A 25,323-nucleotide genomic window follows, 5' to 3' on the forward strand; every position below is an offset into this window, starting at 1 on the left:
AGGAAACGATTTGTCAGGAATGTCAGTTTCTGTTCAAGACAGCTTTGTCACAGTGCTTACAATTCTATTACTCCCCTGCATGCCAAATCAATCAGAAAAGCTTGAAAAAATAATCAAACACACATTTTTAAAAGATTATTCTTTGTTTGAATTAGTCTCCAAGATTCTTTAAATAGCAAAACCCATATTAGGGTTTTTCTAAACTTCTGTTCATGCAGCCCAATTATGTTAGATTTAAATAGGCTACATACAATAGCTTTTTATTTTTGTAAAGTACTATCAGACCAGTCAGAGCCAGACAATATAATTAGCATTTCTTATTCCCTGGACAGTCCCACTAAGGCTGTTACTAACTTTGATAATATCATGGAGAATGACTCAGATACACTGGTAGATAATTTTCCATTGTAATTAGGTGCATAATTTCTAGCATAAAATAAGGCAGATAATTAATGCCTCATATTTTATTTAGAATATTTAAATCTTATTAACTCTTTCAGATACTTTTACAGAAATGATAAAATGAAACTGAAGTGTAAAACTAATTGCTGGATATCAATTATAAAAAGATGTATCTGTCACTAAGATGCTAGGGTAAGCTTTAAGATGAAGCTTACATAATGGGGCAAGACAGGAAATTTAGACTAATACTCTGGCAGAGAACAGTGTGAAATCAAGACAGAAGGCAATGTTCCTTAACAAAGGGACTTTGGCTAAGGATACAGAGGGGTTGCTTCCTTGAGGCACATGTAGGTGTCGTAGTGCTCTTCACTGAAAGCTCAGCTCTTTCAAACATTCATCTGTCTCATGGCACTAACAGTTTGGCATCTGCCAAAGCTCATCCATATGGTGAGATTTAAGCACATAAGGATGGCATTCATAGAAGGTAGCACGTGAATCTTGTCCTCAGCTAGCTTCTGGAAGATATGAATAATGGGTTCTGTGGTTTTAGAAAAAAAATCTACCTTTCCCTAGGAGTTAGATTTCCAGATCTGAACTCTATCCACAGACGATTTTCTGGAAAAGCCTACTCCCTTTATTTTGCAAATTTAGCCTCATATTCAGGGATCCAGTAAAGCTGATTTTCAGTGCTCTTCTCTGACACAGAGAGCTGAAAGAAAACTTTGTGCCTATGTCTATAGTGTCTCCTGAGGTTCAGTGCAAAGTTACCTAGACTAGGATTTAAGTGAGCTAGCTCAAGTGTTGAATGTGGTCTACCTATGAGTGTGGATCTCCTTGGTAAGTAAACTAAGCCCTGTGTGTTGAAATTCTGCTCAAGATGGGGAACAAAGAGGTTAGATACTAAGGTCAGAGCCATTAGGGATTTGTAAATGTATCAACAGGCAGATAAGGCAAAACCAAATGACTTGGATCCCGAGAGCAATGGCCATTCCTAAAAATGCAACCTTGTACATTTATGGTAGGAAACAAGGGTTGAAAAAAGCAGCCTGAGACTGTAGAACAAAAGGTTGTCCCTCAGAAAGCACCAGAGGCAGGGGAAGTTATAATAGAACTGTTCCGTCAGAGTCTAAACACAGGCATTTTTATCTGCAGCTACAACTGAAGTTGCTGCTCTTTCCAGAAGAGTTGCTGAAAACTCCTAGAGAAATGTGGGAACTCACTAGAAGATGAGAAAACTCACACACTGTTTCTCTTGTTTCTTTGTCACTGATGCCTTTATGCTTAGTGAACATAGCTGTCTACAGTGAAATTACTCATGCATCTGTAGATAGCTTTGTAGGTGACGTCTTTCTGATTAAACTGCTTTGAACAATAATGACCAAAGGATGTGATATTTCCCCAAGTTTCTGTTCTTCACAAAGAGAAAAGTTTGTTGGTCACATTTTTTTCCTTTCCAACAAATGAATAGGCTAAACTTGCCACATCAACAATAACGGTGGCAAAGACTGTTCTTTAGGTCAGGCATCAGCATCCTTCTTATGGTCAAGGAAAATAACCTCCTCTGTCTAGCCTTTATGGTTGTTAGATTTTCTTTTTTGAGATGGTCCTTCTTAAGAAGTATATATGTACCACTTCCCCTTCTTTCTTGGCTGGAAGCCTATGTAAGTTTTTCTTACAGAACAGAGCCAGCTCTTCTGGCATGTTTTACAAAGGCATATATTTTAGCTTATCTCAAAGTTCTGAAAGGATTTCTGTTGATCTGAGGGATGAATCAGTCAGAGGTGGCAAAGAGTGCCTTCATGCATTATTGTAAATGATTTATGAACTACAGGTTTTCATGGCATGTTAAAAATTCATATGGACATTAGATTTAAAATTTAAGTATCTGACCTAGCACTTCTTCAGGCTTGTAATCAAGCAGCTGTATAGCACTATACACAGCAAGGGAGACTTGGAACTGGTGTCCAGATCATCAGATGTATTATGTAGCCAACTCTCATTGACAAAAAGTCTAAATTTGGTCCTTGGATAAACGCTTTGGTCTCTCCCTGACAGAATATGTCAGTAGTGTATGTTAACTCTCAAACAGCCTGATTTTGCTTAACTTAAGCTAAATTTCTTTAGGCAGGTTTGGATTGATAGCCAGTAACAACTTACTCAACTAGGAAGCACTACTGAATGTGAGTGGTGATAGTGAAATATGACCCTACATTTACTCTTTGCTATCTTTCTAGTTTTAGAAGAACTATAAAACAGCAGTCTTGCTCTTAATCATCTCTTTTAGCCAAATCACATCATTTTGTTGGGGCTATATTCCTCTTACTTGACCACAGTCATCTGAACATTAAGTATGTGCTCCAATTTAGTTTGTTGAATTAGCCTTTTAGCAGACAGTATGAGGCACCCTGGGAAGGCAAGTCATCCCACCTTTTTTAGAGTGGGACAAACTGCCTTGTGGAGCTGTCTGTCTGTCTTTTTCTCTTCTATCCATAGGGGAGTCTGGCCTGTTACCTCTACAGAGAGATCTGGACAGGCTGGAGTGATGGGCTAAGGCCAACTGTATGAGCTTCAATAAGGCCAAATGCCGGGTGCTGCACTTTGGCCACAACAACCCCCAGCAGCGCTACAGGCTTGGGGAGGAGTGGCTGGAGAGCTGCCAGTCAGAGAGGGACCTCGGGGTGTTGATTGACAGCTGGATGAACATGAGCCAGCAGTGTGCCCAGGTGGCCAAGAAGGCCAATGGCATCCTGGCTTGTGTCAGAAATAGCGTGGCCAGCAGGGACAGGGAAATGATCTTACCCCTGTACTCAGCACTGGTGAGGCCGCACCTCGATTACTGTGTTCAGTTTTGGGCCCCTCACTACAAAAAGGACATTGAATTACTCGAGCGTGTCCAGAGAAGGGCAACAAAGCAGGTGAAAGGTCTGGAGCACATGTCATACGAGGAGCGGCTGAGGGAACTGGGGTTGTTTAGTCTGGAGAAGAGGAGGCTGAGGGGAGACCTCATCGCCCTCTACAGCTACCTGAAAGGAGGTTGCAGAGAGCTGGGGATGAGTCTCTTTAACAAAGTAACAAGTGATAGGACAAGAGGTAATGGCCTCAAGTTGCACCAGGGAAGGTTTAGACTAGATATTAAGAAGTATTTCTTTACAGAACGGGTAGTTAGGCATTGGAATGGGCTGCCCAGGGAGGTGGTGGAGTCCCCATCCCTGGAGGTGTTTAAGAGTCAGGTTGACATAGCGCTGAGGGATATGGTGTAGTTGGGAACTGTCAATGCTAAGTTAATGGTTGGACTAGATGATCTTCAAGGTCCTTTCCAACCTAGATGATTCTGTGATTCTGTGAAACAGATAACCATTGCTGAAATACCATTTTCTCTGCAAAGCCCTGAAAAACCTCAGAAGTAAAACAGAAATAAAAAGAAACTTTTGAGGCTTGGAGGTGTAATGTAGGAACCTATTTCCTTTCCCTGTCTACAGTCACCTCAGAAATATATGCTGCCTTCATTGGGACCAGCCAGTCAGTCATTTATGACCTAGGCAGAAGAATAGCAGAATGTACAACTTGCATCCACCTTAGGGTGATCCTTTGATCTTGACAACTGTATGTCCTGACTCCACACCAGCACAAGGTCTGGAAAGGTTTGTTCACATGATCTTTCTCCACAAGAGAATCACTTTCTCACAAGACTCCTGAATAAGCTCATCCATGCTCATGGAAAGGTTTTAGAGGCTTTAGGGTATGCTTAAAAGATGCAACACACCATACCTTCCTGCCACAGTGGTGAATTCAGCTGCTATGTGCTAGGGTAATGTGCCTTTTGGGCTGGGGTGTCCACTAAACTCATCTCCAGCCTCAGATATGAGGTTGGGGTGCAAGGGCAGAGCTAAATAGACAAGGCAGAATCATGGAACTGCTGACTGACGCTATACCCCTCATAATACTCACATGCTTGAAAAATGATTCAGATGCTTAGATGATGAGTGCAGGTTGAGAGTGTTTAGAACAGAAGAATACAGTGAAATGAACAAGTGAGACACATATACAAAGCAAAAACATTTCATTTTTAACAATACCAAACATAAACTAGGCAAAATATCATGACTCTTGGAGAGGAGCACTGAAAATTTCTAATGAATATTTGTTTCTATTAAAATATGGTATACATATACATATGGTATAAAGCAAGTTGTGAAGTAATACAAGTGAACTACTAATGCTGAAGTAAAAATGTCTAAAATTGTATTAAACCCCAACAAGTTACATGCTTCCACAACTATGTAAAGTTATCTGTACATAGTACACTGAGGAAAGCAAGTCAAATTTCTAGTTGGGCTGCCTGTAAGCCTTTATTAAAGCAATGTAAGAATCTCAATGGGCACTTCACATTAGTAGCATGTGCAAATTTGGGGACAGAGTCTGGTCTTGTGATTCTTACTCTGAATCAACCAAAAAGAACACATTTTTTTGGAAAGGTTAGGACTCATAAATCCAAACATCCCTCTATTTTGCCACCTGATCTGCTCTCTGAACTCCAGCTGAATAGGTCTGAGTAGATCTCATATTGACTAAAGGGATCTTAGATATTCACTCAAATAAAGATACTGGGGCTCAGTTCAGTGGTTGAAGTATAGACTTCAGTGCCATTTGTGATGACCTAGGGGATCCTGTTAGGCTTCAGAAGGGTCTTATACGGTTCCTGCATTGTATTTTCCAGTCTTGTGGGGATATTTCAGGTGCACAGACCCCTCTCTGTAGCCACCTAACCTGAGATGTCTTCTTCTGTGAGGAAATACTTGTAACTCAGGTTATATAACTAAACATATCTTCAAACAGATGGCTCAGCAGCATTCATTTGTCTGATTTAGGGGGAATTGTGCATGTTGTCCAAGTGTAAGTGCAGGGATATGCTTATAAAGCTCTAAATATCTGCACTGTGAATGCAGAACTAGTGCACAGCTATGTGACAAGTGTGATTGGTAGGGGCTAAACTAGTAGAAGCAAAACAACTTACTGTGTAAGCATATCCAGAGAAGATAAAGACTGCATTACAATATGAAGGTAGTCATGAGATAGCTGTAAGGATTGTGAATGATACATGATCATAATGCTATACAAGCAGAAACATATTTTCTATCTGTAGAAAATAGGAGAGTGGGAATGTTCTTGTCGACACGCTGTTCTTTTAGGCCCATAGCAATAGCTTTAATCCACCTCCATTTCCTCCTCCTGGTTTTCAACTAACTCATTGCTTTCCATGAGTGAGCAGCTTTCAGAGCTTGTCATCTTGCCTCAGTGGCATTCATTGGACCTAGAAAGAAAAACCTGTTTTATGGCATGTCTTATGTGGCTTTTGTTTGTGAGGGATGGGCATGCCTGAGCTGAAGCCATATCAGAGAAGCTGCTGCCCATGATAGCAGGGCATAGGATTCTTTTCAGGCAAACAGGACCAAGGTGTACATCTATACTGGCAAGGATTTAAAAAAAAGAGGGGTTTGGGCTCAACCACTGTGCTCCGATTGTCCAAACTCTTTAGCTATTAGCATGCTTCCTGGAATATTTTGGCAGATGCCACTTAGGATTTTACCAGATAATTCCTGAGCTTGGCTCAAAGGACAGCACAGGCTTGGAGATTTTTCCTGAAAGGCAGTTCCCTGCTCCCCGTCCTGTGCAATAACACTCAGCATCTTGGCCAGGGAGTAGGGGTGCCGTGGCCTCTTTGATTAATTGGTTTGAATGAAGTGTAGCATACCTCAGCCCTCTAACTTCTGTCCCTCCCTGGTACAGATCAGACATTTCCCTTCAGATCTTTGTTGCAATTCCTGTCAAAACATGAAGATGATACCCTAAAGTCTACTAGTGCTCAAGAAGAACATTTTACACATCTTTTTGATTTAAGATTTTTGGGGGACTACTTTTTAACCACATCTTTCTACTGCTCATGTCAGGTGCTTTTCCTGCCAGTGGTCACTCTCTCAAGGCCTAAAAGCTCCAAATGACATCAACAGAGAAACATGTTAACTTCTCCTCCCCACCAGTGACGTTGAGTGTAACAACAGTTTGCTTCCAAAGGAGAAATCTGAAAGTCCTCAGAAAGTGGGTAAGTCTAAAATGGTTAACCATTTCAAAGTCTTTCAAAGTTCTGTTATTCATTTTGGGTGGTCTTACTGATATTAGGATCTCGCTTCAGAGACATGAGTGAACCTACAGCTTTAGTAAACTAAAGAAGGTGCATTTTCAAGATGACAAGTGAAATTCAGAAAGACCATTTGTTCTAAAAAGAGAAAAAAAGTTTTGTCAACATGTGGAAACCACTAGTAAAGACCCAGCTGGAAATTACAGGCAACTCCCTTCAAACTCCAGTTACTTCCATAATTCCCTTTCCCAGTACTAAAACCACCACCTGAGAAAGCTGTAGCCAGCAGGATAGCAACTCAGTACTTACTGCCCTTGCGACTGCAGTGAATCCCCCTGTTCAGCATGGTACTTCTTGGGAGGGATGGCTGTTAAGGGGACTATTGCCTGGAATGAAGAAGAGAAATTTCTGGGCGAGGCTGTGTTCTTTTCTGCCTAGAATAGGAATAGCAGTTCAGCAGCTTGTCAGGATTTTCCCCAAGATTTTTCTCCTTTCTGGACAGCATATCAAAAAGTTTCAGGTACAGAAAGAGAGTAAGATTCCCAGGACCTAATAATTGACTTAATTCCTATCCAGAGCACAGCCTAGTGGTGCTTTCATACACCTGCACACCTGCAATCCTGTAGGCTGGGGAGGAGGCAGAAGGCAGGAGGGACAGGGATTTAGGAGAGAAGGTTTTGGGTAGAACATGATATACAGTCTGTTCTTCTACCTCCCAAAGCCAAATTTTGAAGGCTTTCTGATCTCTTAATCAGACATCTATCACAGCATTGGCTGGAGACCCTCTTTTGTGAACAACATTGTAAACATGAAGTTAGAGATGGCCTTTGAGAAGGATCTTTTAGATGTGCTCTCCAGAACATCACATCATTGCTCTTCAACACTCACTTCCATTTCCGCTTGCATTGCTGGATCTGAGTTTCTTCTTGCTCACAGGAGGATGCAGAAAGGTAGATTCTGGAGTGAAGTGGTCCAGGGAGGAGTTTTTGGTGAGAAGGTGATATACATGGATAGAGATTTGCCCATCCCATCCCCCTGTTGAGGGACCCATAACATTGAGGAGTTTTTCCCAGCTCTTGAGAAGCTCTAATTTAATTTTTGGTTAATTGTTATGGGGGTGAGAAAAAGGCACATTTTTGACTGTCTCTTGTTCCAGACTGAGAGGACTCTGCAACTCTTCAACACATGCTCTTTGCTTGGATTTATTTTTAGTAAGGTTCCTTTCATTTTTTTGTTATTTTTTTTTTTCAAAATATCTTTTCATGAAACTAAATTAAATGTGCAAAGAAGGGAGAGAAAATCAGCAATGAAGCATAAGACATTTCACTCTTGTGACTTTAACTTAAAAATGGGCATAGGTAAAGGAACAGAAAAAAGGTCCTGGAATATAATGGGTCTCTGCGTCATCTCTAAGAACCGCTTACAAAATCTCCCTTCCATCAATCCCTTTTTAAATACAAAGGAGCAGAAGAAACACTTTCAGTATTTCACTGGATTGAGTATGCGGGAGGAATACTGTGGGAATAAGTTTAGAAATATTAAGAACTCAGATTCAGACTCCTTGATGTTAACAGCTTTTCTTGCCAAGACAGACCTTTTTTCTCTGCTCAGGATGGAAATCTGAGCTATACACGTGTGTAGCTAACATGAGACTCTTTTCTTAGCTTTGATGCAATTTGGACATGAGGGTCTTACCGGAGGGTGTTGCATATATTTTCTGCTCCTTGGTGATCAGAAGGAATTAAATTAGACTAACCTCCCTGCCACAACTCCCCCCTGAAATGGGTTGATGGATGAGAAAATGGGAGGTGGTTGAGATGAGCAGTTTGGTTTATTTGGTCCTGACAGCTGTGGGTATGTATGGGAAGAATAGGAGCCCCAGGGACTAAGGAGAAAGACAGAGAACTCTACAGCCCCAGGAAAATGGTTTCTTCTGGGGGCTCAGGGCACCAGAAGTCTGACATATTCACAGTACTTCTGGTAGATCATTCAGCAGAGAAAGACAATCTTTAAGGCCCAGCATATTCTGAACTCTGTGCAAAGAGAAAGTTGAAAAAGATGCACATGGTCTTCTTGTAATGGATCTTGGTCTTCTGTGAATATGAGGAGGCTGTGGACATGCTATTTTCAATACTGTCCACTGTGTAGCCGCATGTGACTACTGCCAGCATGACACACAGGCACTGCCTTTTAGTGGTGTGTGATCCATTGCATGGAGGGACTGATGGGGTGCTCGCTGCTTATATTTCTCTCTGTCCTGTATACCAGATACTGGTTTTAAGCAACATTCAAAAACATTTGTTGATGGTTCTATTTTTACAGTGTTTTGGTCTTGCTTAATATACTAAAATCACATGAAAACTGAGCCACATATAGCTATTTCCAAACTGTGTGTGTCATGGTCTGCACAGTACGTGAAATTGATAGCAGTCATTGTATCTTTCAAGCTCAGTAACTCAGGCATCAGAAGACCCAGCTCAATTTTTTTCAAATTCTAACTAGATTTGTACTGCACCTGGTAAGTATCTGCCCTTTCAGAAACACAATTTCACTTCTGCCAAAATAAGCATTAAGAATACTAATGCAGGTCAAGTAGTTTACTGTTGGTATGAGCAACAGCATAAGTAACCCAAAATTTGAAACTAAAATGAATAATAAGTAGCTGCCATTGTATGATTTAAGACTCTCTAAAAAAACAGAAGGCAGTAAGGAAATCCAAGAAAAAGCCTCCTGAAGACAAAAGAATGTTACTGCTGAGCTGCTTTTCTTGCTTTAGTTGTGACACTGAGGTGGGAGAGCAACTGCAGAGGTGAGTGGAGCCTCAGATAAAGGATTGGAAAACCTATAAATCTGAATAAGAACAAAGAAGCCCTGAGTCTCTGCATGAACGCTTTGAGCTTAAGGAGCTGAGTCTGAATGAAGTATACTACCTCCAGTTTCCCACATCTCCTGGGACAGCTGTTCAAAAGACTGGTAAGAACCTGTTAACAGAGTATGTAGAGTCAAATTTGCCACCATATGTAGACAAATCTTTTATCTGAACAATGTGCACCACGCTGTTCTAGTCTGTTTTAAGATGTTTCTAAGTTGAATGGCTAAAACTGTCTGGGACAGGGATGTGTCTAGAAAGCTAAGTTGAGCTCAGGCTTTTTCATGGACTTTACATGTGTTTTGGGACAAATAATTTGATCTCCTGTGACACAATGATTGTTAATAATGTAATAGAGGAAGCAAAGTTTATGCTTTCCAAAGAGAAGTAGGAGCATTAGAGGCCTGCAGCTTACTTTACCCAGGAAAAGCTGAATTTCGGTTCACACTGGAGACATTCAGTGAAGTGCATTTTTATTATATGCTTCAATTCAGATCAAAATGTCAAAACATTATAGGGAAGTAATCTTTATTCTTAGCCACAGAGAGGAAATGCAAATACTTGAAAAGCCTGTCCTTGTGAAACGTCTGCAGCACTTTTGCAGAGGCAAGAAATTTAAGTACCGAGTGCTTTGTCCTGCAAAGAGACTGCCATTGAATAATAATTAGTCCTTGTAAGGTAAATAAATTCAACTCTTTTTCCCTGCATGCCAAATAAGGTCTTATGGCTTCAAGATGCTGGGATGCAGCTCAGGGTCTGACAATATGCCACCCTAACATCTATAGTGTGGGGATGTCAGCAGTCCTGAAACTCTTGTGTTGCTCTGTATCCAACATAGTTAGGCACAAAATTATGTTGTTTCTGTTTGGAATTGTTATTTTATTAACAAATGCTCTGTCCCTTTGATGTCGCAAAAAACCCCAACAACTATTACTTCAACTGAAAACTGACATTACAAAACAAAGGAGAGGAAGGTTGATACCAAAATGAAATTCAGCAAAGCAACTGTATCAAAAAAAGATGTTCTCAGACTAATTGATAAAGACAACAGTGTCTCTATGTTCATCTTCCTTCCAAAATTTTAACTTAAATAATTTTTAATTGATTTAAGTCAAAACTAAAATATGTATGAAGTACAACTTATCAGTGTACAAATTTTACCCATCCTTACTGTCACTTGGCAACATTTTCAGGTGATATAATTGATGTATTTGGTCAATCTGTGGATTTGGGGTTTGAAGTTGTACTTGGAGAATAGGTAGTGGGTCCACTTGGGTAAGATAGCACATAGATTAAGTAAGGATGGCAGATCTGGCACCTTAAGGAGCCCTGCATTTTTATGTGGATTTCTTGGATCTACTATTACATTTCATAATAATTATTTTTCAATTAAATTTTCTGCAACACCATTACAGTTGTATCTCGCTTTAGTCTCTGATCGTGAAACAAGAAAGGAATTTCACTCTCCTGTGGTCTGTTCTGCTTGCTTTACCTCTTGCAACTCTATTGAAATCACAAAGACTCATACTGTGAGGTAAACATAATTGTCCTGTAAAGCTTGGTTATAATACTTAAGTATTAAATAATAGCGCTTAGCACTTATGCAACTTAATGCCTTATAATCTTCAAAGCACTTTACAAATCTTAACTAGTTAATCCCCATAGCAGCTCTGCATGGTAGGTTATGAAGGCCACACATTAAAAATCTCCCACAATATGAGCTAACTTTGCATATTAAGCCTATGTGAAAAAATATCTGCACAGTTATGTCCCTGAAGTCATGAGTGTTTAATTTTACTGACTGTAACATGCCTTACTTTCAGTAATTTAGTTCTGCTTTCTTATCCCATTCAAGGGAAATCATTACAACCTGCAGCATGGCTCAGCATGCGGTATTATCACAATTTTGAGGATACTTTTTATTATTAAAACTCCTAGAAGCAAATAAGAAGTAGAGCATCTGATTATTTTTTTTTTTTTTTTTAAGAAATCAAGTTTCTAGTGCCAGTGATTGCAAAGAAGAAACTGTATGGGAAAGGGTCAGAAAGTCTTTAAAGACTGAAGTGCTCAGGAGAGTAACTACCATTTTTAGCCACTTGTTTTGAAAATGTGAATTTTGTCATATTAAGATTGACTGGCAAACAAAATATGCTTATACTGAATTTGACTAGGGAGCTTAGGCCTTCAGAGACCCACTTCATTTAGAAAATAGTAGGTTTTTCTAGCTCAAATTTTCTTTGAATTTTCATGTTCCAGGAAAAAAAAAAAGAATATTGTATAGTTATTGCTTTAGCCTGTTTCAGGTCTAAAATTTCCCCTGAAGTGGAAATACTTCTTTTAGCCCACTGTAATAATGCTAACTTACTGATAATGTCACAAACACCACTGGTTCCAGTTTTTGTTAGTTCTGCTGGAAAATTTTTTAAAACACCATTACAGTTTGAAGGGAACATTACAATTCTATGTGAAGACCAAATTCACCAACCAAAGATGTAAGTTATTAGCTGATGATTACATCTCAAGCACATCCATAGAAAATAAGCCTCTGAAAAGTATTTATTCTTTGTACTACCTAGTGTAGAGAGGAAACAATGGCTTTGACTGGTGAGGCCTTCTTCCAAGAGAAGCATATAGAAAGTAGAGTTTTTGTCACAAATTAAAAACAAAATAATCAATTTTCCAGAATGTCTACTGAGACAGTGCAGCATTATTTATACATACAGTACGATCCTTCCCCTCCAAGACATCAGGTAACTTAATGCCTTCCTTTGTTGTCATCTACAACTGTCTCTCTCTGTAAATCTTGTAATCTGAGAGCTGATCTTTTGTAAGAAGGAAGCTCTATGATACCGTGAAGACTGACCTCAATTCCTTATTTCCCTTCTGCTTCAATATGGAAACTTTTGTTTCCTTGGGTTTTACTCTCTTTCTTCCTGTCTTGTTTTCCTTCCTTTTCATTTTTTTCTCACCTTTGGAGGAAAATAAATAACATTTGGAGGAATAATTAGCAATCTCTATGACCCTATGGTAAAAACCTTTACCTGATTCACTACTAAGGTGGTTATCTAAGGGTAAGGGTTTCAAATAGACCAGGGAAAAGAGAAATTTCCACGTGAGAGATGATAAGAGATGAACAGAAAAGAGACCCTAGAAAGTAAAGGAATGAATGGATGGGAATACAAGAGGAGACATAATTAGAAGTCTCACATGCTTGCCACTATGTAATTTCAGATGTTCCAAATGGAGCCTGGTGTTCTGCAGACAAGCTCATAATTAAGTACAGGGTTGCAAGGCACATGCACAAGAGGTCTGAATTAAGGTTTCATGGGTAGCCTTCTGGCTTTCCCAACCTTTGGTCACTTAATTTAGTGACCTAAATCCTTTTTAATATAGAAAAAATTGATTTTGATGAGGTCTTTTAATTGTTTAGGGAGGAGGCGTTGTTAAGGACTGCAATTTATTATGTAACTGTAGATGCATAGTACTTCAAAGGAAAAAGTATTCTATTTTCATTCTGCCTAAATTTGTATACCATGCTGAGACCTTAATACCTGTGGGGTTTTTGCCTAAAGTGCATTAAGCTAAATGACTAGCATCTGCTTCATATGCATCAGAAGCAGGAAGTCTGCCCGAGTATCTATAGGACTGGTAGATAATCATAATTTTAAAGATCATCCATAAAAGATTAGGTTGTAAGGGGAAAAAAAGGCTGCATGAATTCACCACAGGGAGTTTCAAGAAAGTCTACATCAGAATCTTTTTCTAAGAAGGTTAAATTTGAGGCACTTGTTTCAAACTGAAGAGCTTTTAAAGCAAGTCAATAATTATGTCAACAAATAACATGGACCAGATGGTATTCACACTTGAGGAATTTTTAGGAAACAGGTACGAAGTTACTGCAGGTGCTGAACTATGAACTGTTACATGTAGCCTTTTACTGAAATCAGCTTGGTACCTGAAGGCACAATAGGGCAAATATGATGGCATCTTGCAAAAAAGATGTCTGAGAGAATGTGGGAATGGCAGACCCTAATATGTCTGTACCAGTCAGTTTAGCTGACATTACATTATGGAATTAAATTAGCAGACATATGTGAAAGTATGGAATAACAGGGACAAGGCAACACAATGTTTGTAAAGGAATCAGATCAGTCAAAACTTTTTGAAGGAGTTAAAAAGTTTAATTATGATTTAGCCAACAGCCCTGACTGTTGAATACCTTGATAAAGAACACCAAGAGCTTCATTGTTACTCCATGACTTTGGTATATTTAATAGACTATTAGGTTCTTCAAGTGTAGTTTTTCTCAGCTTGTTCTTATAATCTTCCCATGTCACTATTGGTTTGTTTATGGGTTTTTGTTTTTTGGTGTGTTTTTTATTTTTTTTTTTAGTTCAGGTGGGATTGTCAAAATAAAAGCAATGCATGTTCCTGAGTCATTTTGGCAGTTTTGAAAATCCCATCAATACACAGACATGTTCCCACTATTTCCCCATAATCCTCTCTCCAGGTACCTCCAAAGCTGATTCGAGCAAAAGGCCACATATAACAGTCAGTAGTTCAGTACCTTCAGTACTTTGTGAGATGCTGTGCCGAGTTCCCTGCCTGTCACACTGGCTTGTATTTTTTCATCACATTCTTCTCTATCTGTAATCTCTTATACATAATTTATAAGGTCTTGGGACAGGACTATCTCTTTGGCTTGTGTTTATAGCGCTAATAGTACCAGGGTCCTGGCACATGGCTGGGGTTCTGTGTACTTGTCTAATAAACACCTATAAATATATGAAAGTATAGAAGCAATCTGCCATTTTTAGACTGCTTTAATTGGAGTCGGTGCTGGAGTACGGGGAAAACAAAATTATTCACCCTCAACACTCTCGGGATAGGAAGCCTTGCAGGCAGGACCCAGTCACAAAGGTTACCTTTGAGCTTAACCTTTAAATGAGCAAAGACTAATCCTCCTTGGCCGCTTTTCTCACCAGCAGAGACAGCACGGCTCCCATCAACCTCGGTTTAGAGGAGCTCGGGGAGCTCGGGCACCCTGCTGTACAGCCCCCCCCCCCCCCCCCCCCCCCCCCCCCCGCCTTTGACAGAGCACCCCACTACCACCATCATCTCCATCAGCATCCTCTCCTGGCAGAAGACGCCCCAGGGATGAGACAGGAGAGGAGTTAACAAGGGAATTGATAACCCGGCCCTTTTCCCCCGCCTTCTACGGGGAAGGGGAGGGGGGGGAATCGGGACCCGTGCCGCGGGGGTGGCCCCCGGCGGAGAGGCGCGGGGAGGGGGGGGCCACCCCCGCGGCACGGCCCGGCCCGGCGCGGCCAAGCGCCGCCTCCGCGGCGGGATGCAGCCGCCGCCACCGCCCCGCGGGTGCAGGTAAGGAGCGGGGAGGGGAGGGGGGGGATGCGAAGGGCAGCCTCCCCGTTTCCCCCCTGGGCTGGCCTTAAGGGGGAAAAGAAAAGAAAAAAAAAAAAGGAGGGGGGGAATAAAAAAAAAAAAAAGGGCATAAAACCCCCAAACCACCCCCAAAAAGCGCCGCTGAGGGCTGGCGGCGGTGGATTTTTTTTTGCAAATTGAGATGATCCTCTTAAAAATGCTGCACGCCCAGTCCGAAGTCGCCCCTGGGGCGCTGATCCACTCCGGGATGGAAGGATTTCGAGATTTAAGTAATTTTTTTCCCCAGCCCACCCCCCCCCCCCCCGTTTTTAGTGGATGGAGCCGCGGCTTGCAGACCTCGGAACTAGCACGGATGCTGGCGCTGAATTTGGCGTAGCAGTTGGGGAGGGTAGTTTTTAAGAGACGTGGGGGGAATTTGCAACAGAAATAATAAGTTTCTCTGTGGTCGCATGATTAATTAAAAATTAAGCACGCGCGGTGCATTAGCAAACAGTCCTAAGCAATGATCTGGAGCAATCCTAAGCCATAGTAGTTAATTTATTTTTTTTTTTCCTTTCCTAGAAAATTCGAAATACCTAGGTATTGCCTTTGTAAATCCACATAGAGCTCTCAGCGTTGCAGAATGTTCACTGCTTAATGAATGTTTGTAAAGGGATTTTTCATTCCCTTTGAATGTCAGTGTGAGCAGCCAGAGCTCAGGGAGTCAGGTCACCCGCTCCTTTTCTTTTGCGAAGAAAGAAGGAACAGAATTACTTCAGCAGCACTGCTGTGTTGATGTAGTGCACAGGATGACATTCCCTGCTGATATAGTTGTTCAGGTAAAGTGTGCTTCTGGAGTTTATGATTTTGAGCATGAAACTCGAGAAACAGATAAGAAAAACATGCAACAGTCTCTCCATGAGCAACAGAAAAGGTCCTCTCAGGACTTTTTAATGCCCCATAATGGACCCCAGGGTGCTGGGTTTCATTTTTGTAATTTGTTCTCAGTCTAGTATATCAATATATTTATTTCACCTATATAGGCTATTTATATAGCATGTCCTTGAACCAGTGCATTTTTATTTACTGTTTTCCTTCTCATATTGTAGTGGACTGCGCACTGAGATATTTCAGTGGTGCTGCTATCGTTTCACTTACGGAGATGTGCATTTTGGGCGAATTAGATACACGTAGGTAACTCTGGCTGTGCATTTTAATGTTGCCTCTGGCAAGGAGATCTTTAAAGGCATAAAAAAACTGAACTTGGTGAGAAGAAAAAAGTAAATAACTTTTCATAATTTTCTGCATTTTCTAAGGTAAAACAATCATAAATCCACAACTGAAGTTATAAAGCAAATCCAGAGTTTGAAATCAACCCTGCATCAAGGGATAAACACTTCCCATGCAAACACTCAGCTTTGCAGGTATTCTGCCATCTATTCTGGATGGATGAATCAGAATATGGGACAGTACAAACAGCATAAGGCTCTGTCCTGAAAAATGTTATGTGCAAATTCCTGCCTTTAATTAACAGTCTACCTGAGATCAGGAAGATGATTTACAGTGCATAAAGTTAAGCAGATCTCCATGTCTTTGCAGTACCACGACCTACATGGGCATGTTTATAGGTAATAATAGAAACAGAATAATCCCGTGTGGCAGAAAACCACGGTTTGAGGGATGCACATCTCTTTAATTTATAAAGATTAAACAGACTGAAAAAATACTTTCGACTTTTATATACTTATGAAGTAATTTTAAAATAATTTTAAAATGAAAAATGAACTTTTATTTAAAAGTGCTTAATGGTAAAGACACTGGTTATTCAATAGTTATGTATGTACCTTCATAAATGGAGATAGAAGTATCAACTAAATTACTGGGAGGAAAAAAGTCTAACTATTGAAAGATAAAGTAAATATTTATGTCATAGCCAGGCTTTATGTAATTGACTAAAACTCATGAGACAGAGTCCTGTGTGATTTTTTTTTTTCCTCAGAAAAGTTTAGACATAACACAGTTGGACCAAAAGCACTGTGTATTTTGATTTGTGTGTTGCTGTTAAAAAATAGTCCATTTTGAAGAAAACTTTACATTCAGATCTACATGTAATCATTTCAGAAAAATTAATTACTTGTGGACCAAAGTTCTTCGAAGAAAATATTTCTATTGATGTTCCAGATACTGCTTTTTGTAGGTGTCAACTCTTGCTCCCCATGATACAATAATTTCCTGGAAAATATTGATTTTAAGAAAAAAAAATCTAAAAAGGCCATGGTATTAAAATATTTTCCAGGTGGAGAATTTTAGTGGTGTTTATATGAAATTTCAGCTCCCTCAGGGAGCTTTTCCTTTCCATGCTGAATAGGAAAAATTGCTTGGTGTAAAGGCCCTTCTTTGCCCTAAAATAGAGGGCTTAGAAATATAAAGTTATATAAAAAGGTATCACTCATACTATAAAGCATTTAAAATGAAACAATCTTTCAGTGACACACTGGATAGAAGGGATGTCATCCAGAGGGACCTTGACAAGCTTGAGAGGTGGGCCTGTGCAAACCTCATGAAGTTCAACAACGCCAAGTGCAAGGTTCTGCACATGGGTCAGGGCAATCCCAAGCACAGATACAGGCTGGGTGATGAGTGGATTGAGAGCAGCCCTGATATTGGTGGATGAAAAACTGAATATGAGACAACAGTGTGCACTCGCAGCCCAGAAAGCCAACCGTATTCTGGGCTGCATCAAAAGAAGTGTGGCCAGCAGATCGAGGGAGGTGATTCTCCCCATCTACTCTGCTCTCATGAGACCCCACCTGCAGCACTCTGTCCAGCTCTGGGGCCCCCAACATAAGAAGGACATGGACCTGCTTGAGCGGGTCCAGAGGAGCCCACAAAGATGATCAGGGGGCTGGGGCACCTCCCTTATGAGGACAGGCTGAGAGAGTTGGGGTTGTTCAGCCTGGAGAGCAGGAGGCTCCAGGGAGACCTTATAGCGGCCTTCCAGTACTTAAAGGGGGCTACAGGAAACATGGGGAGGGACTCTTGATCAGGGAGTGTAGTGATAGGATGAGGGGTAATGGTTTTACACTGAAAGGAGGTAGATTTAGATTAGATTCAAGGAGGAAATTCTTTACTGTGAGGGTGGTGAGACACTGGCACAGGTTGCCCAGAGAAGTTGTGGCTGCCCCCTCCCTGGAAGTGTTCAAGGCCAGGTTGGACGGGGCTTTGAGCAACCTGGTCTAGTGGAAGGTGTCCCTGCCCATGGCAGGGGGGTTGGAACTAGATGGTCTTTAGGGTCCCTTCCAACCCAAACCATTCTGTGATTCTATGATAGTACCTGAAGATAACCTTTTGACTTTGAGCAGTAACCTCAAAGACATGTAAGACACCTTTTCTTTTTCAAGAAAGAAAATATAAATATATGACTTCTTATGACTAACAATTACAAAAAAATAAAAGCTAAGCAGTCAGATTTTTGAGTTTTGTGATACTTTTTTTGCTCTCATTCCAATGGTCATCTGCTGAGGATAACTTAATACCTAATACTGTGTGTCACAAGACTTGTTCTTCTTTTGAAACTGTATTTGGAGAGTATACTGAACACTGAATACATTTGTATGTGAATATTTTAAGATAGGAAATTACATGTTCAGTTATAATAAACATGATAATCAAGAGTAGTTCATTAAAGGTATCAAGAGAATCCACTTAGTTCTGTAATTGCTGTAATTGATTGTGCAATATTTTGTGTTTAGTCTTGGGATCAAAGGTAGCCATTGACAGCTTTGATTTGGGACCCTATTTGGTAACGTGCTGCTTATCTTCCTGTCACTAAGATACTACATTTCAGCATAAGATGTATTTATGAGTAATTGAATGCCTTAGGTCAGTTTGTAGATGGTTTTAATTGGGGAAGCTTTGTATATAGCACCAAGTACAATGTAAGTGCCAACAGTGATGAGCTCTATGGGCAGGAAAAAAAGGAGAATTATGCTGCATAAATTAAAACTAATCCATCTGGAAATAGTACTTTAAATGCAAACCCAGAGTGTGAGGAAACAAAAGGAATTTAGAAAGGTGTAATTCCAGAATTTTAGGATGATATTAAGAAAACAAATATTCCTATGAGTATAGTTTGACACGAAGAATGCAGACATATGGAGAGGGTACAGAGAATGACAGTAATACTTGTAAAAGAACACCTAGATTGATTCATCAGGGAGGATAAAAAGTACTAAATATTTAGTGCTTGGTTAACTGCTGGCAAATAAGGAGAGAAGACAACTGTTTACAAGTGTTTGAGAGATACAGTGACCAAGGAGGAAAAGAGCTACATTTAAAGCTTTTGAATAGAGTAGCACAGCCAGAGGCTTTTTGATACTGATTCAGGGCTCTTAGGAAACAAACAAAACCTGCTGAAGCTCAGGAGGAAATTAGTTTAATATCTGCACTAATCTAGTTGGAGAAACAACCCCTATGTTAAAGAGTAATAAATACTATGAAGCAGCCTTTCAGCATTTAATTTTCATTTTTTTATACAGCAGGTCACTGAAATCTTGCTTATAACTTGAAAAATTAAAGGTTTATTCTTCACAGACACACAGAGTCACAAGGCTACATGTTGGGGCATCATCTCTCTCTCCCCTAAAGCCACATCAATTACATCAGTGCGTTTCCTGACAGGTGCTTAACTAACTTATGTTTTTAAGACCCCATCGGCGGAGACTCCCACTCCAGAATTGTTTCCAATGCTTTTCTGTCCTCCTTGTTTTTAAAATGTCTTACCTGTATCTTCCTGAGAGGACAAGATCCATCCAAGAAACTAACATCTTTCCCAGAGATTTACTTGATTTCTGATCTCTTAGAGATTTGCAATGATCTCTAATCATGATTGTTCTCTTCTGTAGTATTTCCAGTGGGTCTACATCGTTTTTTCTTGAAATCAGATGTAATAGTCAAACTGATATATCAGCAGTGCCGACTGTAGTAGAAGGACAGTTTTATGTAACTTGCAAATATCTGCCCTATTTCTGTGTGCTGGTATTCATTTTTTGCAACAAAATGTTGCAAAAGCCACCATAACACCATAGCATGTATGGTGTTAAGTCTGTGAAATGTTATAGCACCCAGATCCACTTCTGTGGAACTGCTGCCAGTCATCCCATCCTGCCTCCCTCAGCCTTTATTTACGCAATTGGTTATTCTTATCTAAATGAAATGCTTTGCTTTTGTCTTTTTCAATCTGTCAACACACTTGAATTCTAATACCATCATCCAGTGTGTTTGAACCCTTGTCAGTTCAGTCTGTCTGCAGGTGTAATGCTACTCTCTAATCCGTCATGCAAAGAAATCACCAAGGAGTATCCAAAACAGACTCCCGAACAAATTTTCTCAGGGTATCCTTCCATTGTGATAGTGAAGTTTTGATAACTACACTCTAAATATTCTCTTCCGCACAGTACCAACTTCTGCAATTTCATCTAAATCAACTGTCCCTAATTTGTTTATGAGAATATTGTGAGACTGGGAACTGTACCTGTTGCCCATAGTTTCTCAAATTTAATTTCTCCTTAGTTTCTCTTTAATTTCTGCTGGGTCTGAGACTGGCTAATCTGAGACTGGTTCCATAAGTACTGTTTATTAGTCTACTTGTTTTGAAAACTCTGAACTTAAAAAGCCCCAACCTACTCTTTCCTATTCCATCCTAAGTTCTTTTCTCTTTGTCACTGATGTATTGGCTGCCTGGTGACAATTAACATGAATAGTGAAGAACAAAAAACCCTAGACACTCAGCACCACTTATTTTTGGATTTTTTTTTTCTGCTTAGTAGACCAAATTTTTCCTAGTTCTCCCTTCTCTTCTAATGTCTGTACAGTGTATCTGTACAGGATCTGAAGGTGCACATCCATGCATATCTAGCTGCAGGGATTTTTGACTGTGTGGGACCCCAGTAGGAAGGGACCCACTTTGCTGGAAGCTAAGTTAGGAGTTTTGATGTGATAGTAGAGATGAACAGACACTTGAAGGGACTGTGCAACTTTGGCATGAGTATGCTCTTTTCTGTGGTTTTTAATGTCAAAGGGTCTGTGTTTATGCAGCACTGTCATCTTAGCACAATATGATCTACCTACAGAATGGAGTTTATGTACTTGGTGAAATAGATCTGTTTACAGTGCAACATTTCAACTACATAGACTTAAGATCCTAAATGCAAAACAGCAGAGGGAATAATAAATGATTAACTGATCCAAGAATGTGCAGTCAACAGTACTAGGTTTTGCCTGGACTGGAAAATAAAGCTAGCAAAATGAATGTGATGGTTAATGGTTGCCATTTTGAGTAACTAGAGCTTGAACCATAAACTTATTTAGTCCGAGATCTTGAAAGAACAGCCTCAGTGCTTTCAGTCTTTCATTAGGGCAAGGTTTGCTCTATTTTTCAGTAAGAAAAAATACAATAATAGTGACTTTATTTCAATACATTACTTTAAAATGCTAGGTTCACAGTGAACATTTCAGCTCACAATGATTCTTTTCACTTCAGAATTTCCCAAATTTTACTGGAGGAAGGGTCCTGAATAGGACTTCAGCTCAATAAGGTTTTAGATATGCTGCACAGAGTTCCCCTTGCTCTGATTTCAGGCTGTGCGTCTTCATGGGATTATAAGAGTTCATGCATGGGTGAAATTAATTACCAGAGTTGTTAGCCTTATGTAAGCAAATAATCTCATTTTGCTAAACTTTCATTGCAGCTAGTTTAACTATTCACGACAGGATTCCTATTATTTTGTTTCATTATCCTTTATTTACTAATAAAGCTGTTTTACATAATGATTCATATTTGGAAGCAATTTAGTATGTCATCACGCTCCTATTTGTTGCCTTCATTAATGAGATGAGAAAGCACTGTCAATCAGAATGGAGGTTGTTACTAAATATATAAATTCAATGCCAAGGGTAAGCAAAGTTCTGATAAAGACATTTTAGGTCTGGTTTTGAGAAGGGCTGCAATGAGGTTTTGTAGTTGGAGATTAAATGCATTTTTGTATTTGCTTGGGAAAAAGGGCTATGCACTATAGGTGACCTTTAGGGCTGTACACTTAGCTTTCCATAGCTACTTATATTTCAGTGAAAAGATGGGTAAGTATGAAGCAAACTGGAAGGAACCTGAAGGTGTTGCTCACTGTATAGATAGTTCTCCCTCTTCTGTAGATGAAGGGAGAGAACGCAAATTGGACTACCTGACTTTTTACCTCACTGTCAGTATCAGCTACAGCTGCACATGTTATTGCTTGAGAACAGGGTATTGTGGGACGTAGACCTGGCTCTTATGGTTTATACTGTTTGATTTAAGGCCAGTGATTAATTAGGTTATCGCATCCATAGCTGGAGTTGCATGCGTAACCCAAGATTTATGTTGCTGTAGCAACATGGACACAACTATGCTGAATTTCCTAGATCTTTGAAGTAGGAGTTCTTCTAATTCAAAATGGGATTTAGAATTCCCATCAACACGTGAAGAGTGTAACTGAGAGGGGCCCTCATTAATAGACTGAAATCTTGCATGTCTGACTCTCAAACTGAGTTGAGTAAATTCCTGCTGCTCATCAAAGGGTTAGAGAAAATAGGCAGTTGCAAGAGAGAAGACAAAAGGAAAGCCTGTGCTTCAAATTAATCAAGAACAATTGATTTGAAGACAAATAGGAGCACTGCAGGATTTGATGACTACTGTGAAAATCACAGGGTGCTTCCAAGAGGCCATTGACAAAAAGTTTGGAATGTATTCTGGGTATTGTGACTGGCCTGGAAATAGAGGCAAGGAGGAACTGAACATGATCCAGGTCAAGACTTCACAGTATTAGATTAAAATAGTGGTGGTGATTTAGCACATGTGAAAGTAGATGGAGGAAGATGTGAAAATCTTAGGTGAATGGGAGAGATAACTTGAGGTGGATGAGGAGTGCTGCAAGGGATTCAGATGAACTGCAGGAAGGTGTGGAAAGCTTTGGGTAGGCTGTGGTAGAGGCAGAGTTTTTGGACTGAACACTACCTCCTGCTGTTCAATGCCCCCATGCATCTGGGAGCCAGCAACTGTTTTGTCCATTTGAGGATAAAGTATTTAATACAGTTAGACAAAATTGCAAGTCAGACACTTTCAAAAACAAGCCAAAAAAAGTCTGGGGAAGAAAAAAGTCCAAATAAAAACAATCCTGACTTTTTAAAATGTTGGAAACTAGGATTATTAATTTTTGGTTGTTGTCATTTCAAGGTCACGTGTTTAAATATATTTATTACTTCAGCGATGATAGAAAATGTCCAAGTAACATGACTTTTCCTTAAAGCAGTATCCTTGAAAAGCTAATTATCTAAAAGGCTTCAAAATGTCAATGGAAAAGGAAGAAATTAGATTACCTTGGAGTCAGGGAACTTTTAGCGAGATGTGTATCTATGAAAATATGTGATATCATATGTTTGTGCAATTCCTTCTACCTCCTGGAAAGCTGTAATTTTCTAGTTTATTTTTTATTTTGTGGGTTTTTGGTTTTTTTTGTTTTGGTTTGTTTTTTTTGATAAAGAAGGAAAGCAGCAATGCAGGAAAGAATCAATGGACTATAACCTATTTAACTTTCAAATAGTTTTGTTCGTATACCACAGTTACATGTGATGGACTGGTGATCCATTTCCCTGCAAGTTCAACAGAAATGGCACTACAACTTTTATCCAGTTTTCTTACTTCATAGATCAGCTGGAGCAAGGGCCTGTTGCAGTCTCATGAATGAACCTGGATGACCAGGAAGCACTTGAAGAGGAAGAGAATCCTGCTCTTCATCTGTTACCCAAACTGCTTGTTTGCACAAGTCTCACATTTCTTAAGCTGCATCCACATTTTGGGGACTTGTCAAGACTTGCTGCAGAGTGACTGAACAGCTGGGTGCCAATTTACTGCACGCTTCCCACTCTGCACCAAGTCTCTGCGTGAACCCTTTGACAGGAGCATAAGCTACTGCACAAGAAAAGAATTGAGCATGGGGAAAGTGTGTCCCTAATTACCACCTTCTGCTTTTCTTCTCCTCTTTGATCACTTATCGGACAGCTTCCAGGTAACTTAAATGAGAACTGGAGCAGATGCTGAAGCTGTGGGATTTCTGGACATCTTGGATTTTCATTATCTCCTTTGCAAAACAGACTGAAATTATCCTGGAAGTTACAATCCAGAAGTTGGATGAACTGAACATTTTCTACAATTTATGTGCAACAGAGACACTGTCCGGTACTTTCAAGGCAAAAAAAGTTGTAATTATTGGTTTTGCTTGTAAAGTTACATAGTTATAAGTTTCTGATGTTTTCAGTGACATTAGACTTACATGAAATGGATACAGCTGCAGGTCCAGTCAGACTCCACAGTTTTCTTGCCTTTCGTAAACATTGAAACAAAGAGGTTTATTACTAGGACATTTCCCTGCTGTGCTGCAAAGTAAAACCTGATAGTGTTATGGATCTTGACTGGAAAGTCAAGTCTAATTTCATCATGTGACTTAATTATCTACAAAATATAAACATAAAAATAGAAATAATTTTTACATAAAATATAAACAATTTACAAGATAAAAAATTGTAATGAAATGGTAAATGAAATAATTTGTATTTTGGTAGACTAGTGTTATTCTAGGATTATAGCCAAATTGTTATCTTGATAATGTCTATTAAGTATATGTAAAAATAATAACCTCTAATGCAGTGTTATAATACCTGGAAGTCTCTAGCATGTCCTGTATAGCAGAAGGCTCAGTCCCAGTCCCAGTGAATGAGAAAGTTAAAGGAAAAACTTAATAATCTTGTGATTCAGTAGGAAACTAAGCCAAATTTCAGCCTACATTGGAATTCAATAAAGACCTTTTAGGGAAAGTATAATATAGCATTGTATCAATGGGAAAATTCTTACCATCTCTAAATCAAGTCCAAGTTGGCTTTTGTGTTTATTTAAAATATTCAAATTAACCTTCAGTTCAGACAGCTACTTCTGTAGTTGGCATAAACTGAAATTTCTGAAGCACTTGGAATTCAGTATGAACGATTGAAAACATTCTCAGGATTTTTTTTTTAAGAACTGCAAAGATTGAACAAAGAGCTTCAAGTGGAAAGATAAAAACACTTGGAAATACTGAACCACTTAGTAACCAAACATGAAATATAAACTAGAGCAAGGAGCATATCAGATGACAAAGGAAAATAAATGATTGTTAGTCTTTGGAATTTCTACTTATAAATAGAGGATTTCTAGACAGTTGAACCACAAAATAGAGTATGTTTTGAGGCAGAGAAGAAAGATAGCTGAAGACATGAAACACCCAATTTGTTTTATTTAAGGGTCAAATAAGAAAAAAAGAATGGGCTTTTGACTCTAAGGAATAATTATTTGAAATTACTGCAACTAACCCATCCTATTTGACAACATAACTTGAAATGGCATTCTGAGAAAAGTTCTGATTGAGTAACTTCTGGCACATGTAATATTTCAAGTTTGTGTTTCAATACT

At 39.5% G+C, this 25,323-nt stretch overlaps 1 protein-coding gene and 1 long non-coding RNA gene across 13 annotated transcripts in view; one reads left to right on the forward strand and one right to left on the reverse strand.

Annotated features, from left to right (window-relative positions):
- TRMT9B (tRNA methyltransferase 9B (putative)) overlaps positions 1–25,323 on the forward strand; it is a 122,267-nt gene that overhangs the window by 83,823 nt on the left and 13,121 nt on the right. For 5 of the 12 annotated variants that reach the window (XM_074866268.1, XM_074866267.1, XM_074866269.1 and 2 more), the window contains 3 exons: positions 6,351–6,502; positions 9,315–9,511; positions 10,823–10,941. The exons of 3 other annotated variants lie outside the window; for them this stretch is intronic. In XM_074866268.1, coding sequence (XP_074722369.1) covers positions 9,455–9,511; positions 10,823–10,941 — 176 coding nt within the window. In that variant the 5' untranslated portion in view covers positions 6,351–6,502; positions 9,315–9,454. Of the gene's footprint in view, positions 1–6,350; positions 6,503–9,314; positions 9,512–10,822; positions 10,942–14,672; positions 14,790–15,183; positions 15,629–23,880; positions 24,058–25,323 lie in introns of those variants that run through there. 4 more of the 12 variants (XM_074866274.1, XM_074866276.1, XM_074866273.1 and 1 more) reach the window with 4 other exon arrangements.
- Positions 5,540–6,914, reverse strand: LOC141942617 (uncharacterized). Its single transcript, XR_012628681.1, has 3 exons — positions 6,848–6,914; positions 6,571–6,676; positions 5,540–5,713 (listed from the first exon to the last, which is right to left on the reverse strand). It is a non-coding gene; the product is annotated as an uncharacterized LOC141942617 (long non-coding RNA).

This window comes from Strix uralensis, chromosome 4, assembly GCF_047716275.1.
Source record: "Strix uralensis isolate ZFMK-TIS-50842 chromosome 4, bStrUra1, whole genome shotgun sequence".
Taxonomy (NCBI): domain Eukaryota; kingdom Metazoa; phylum Chordata; class Aves; order Strigiformes; family Strigidae; genus Strix; species Strix uralensis.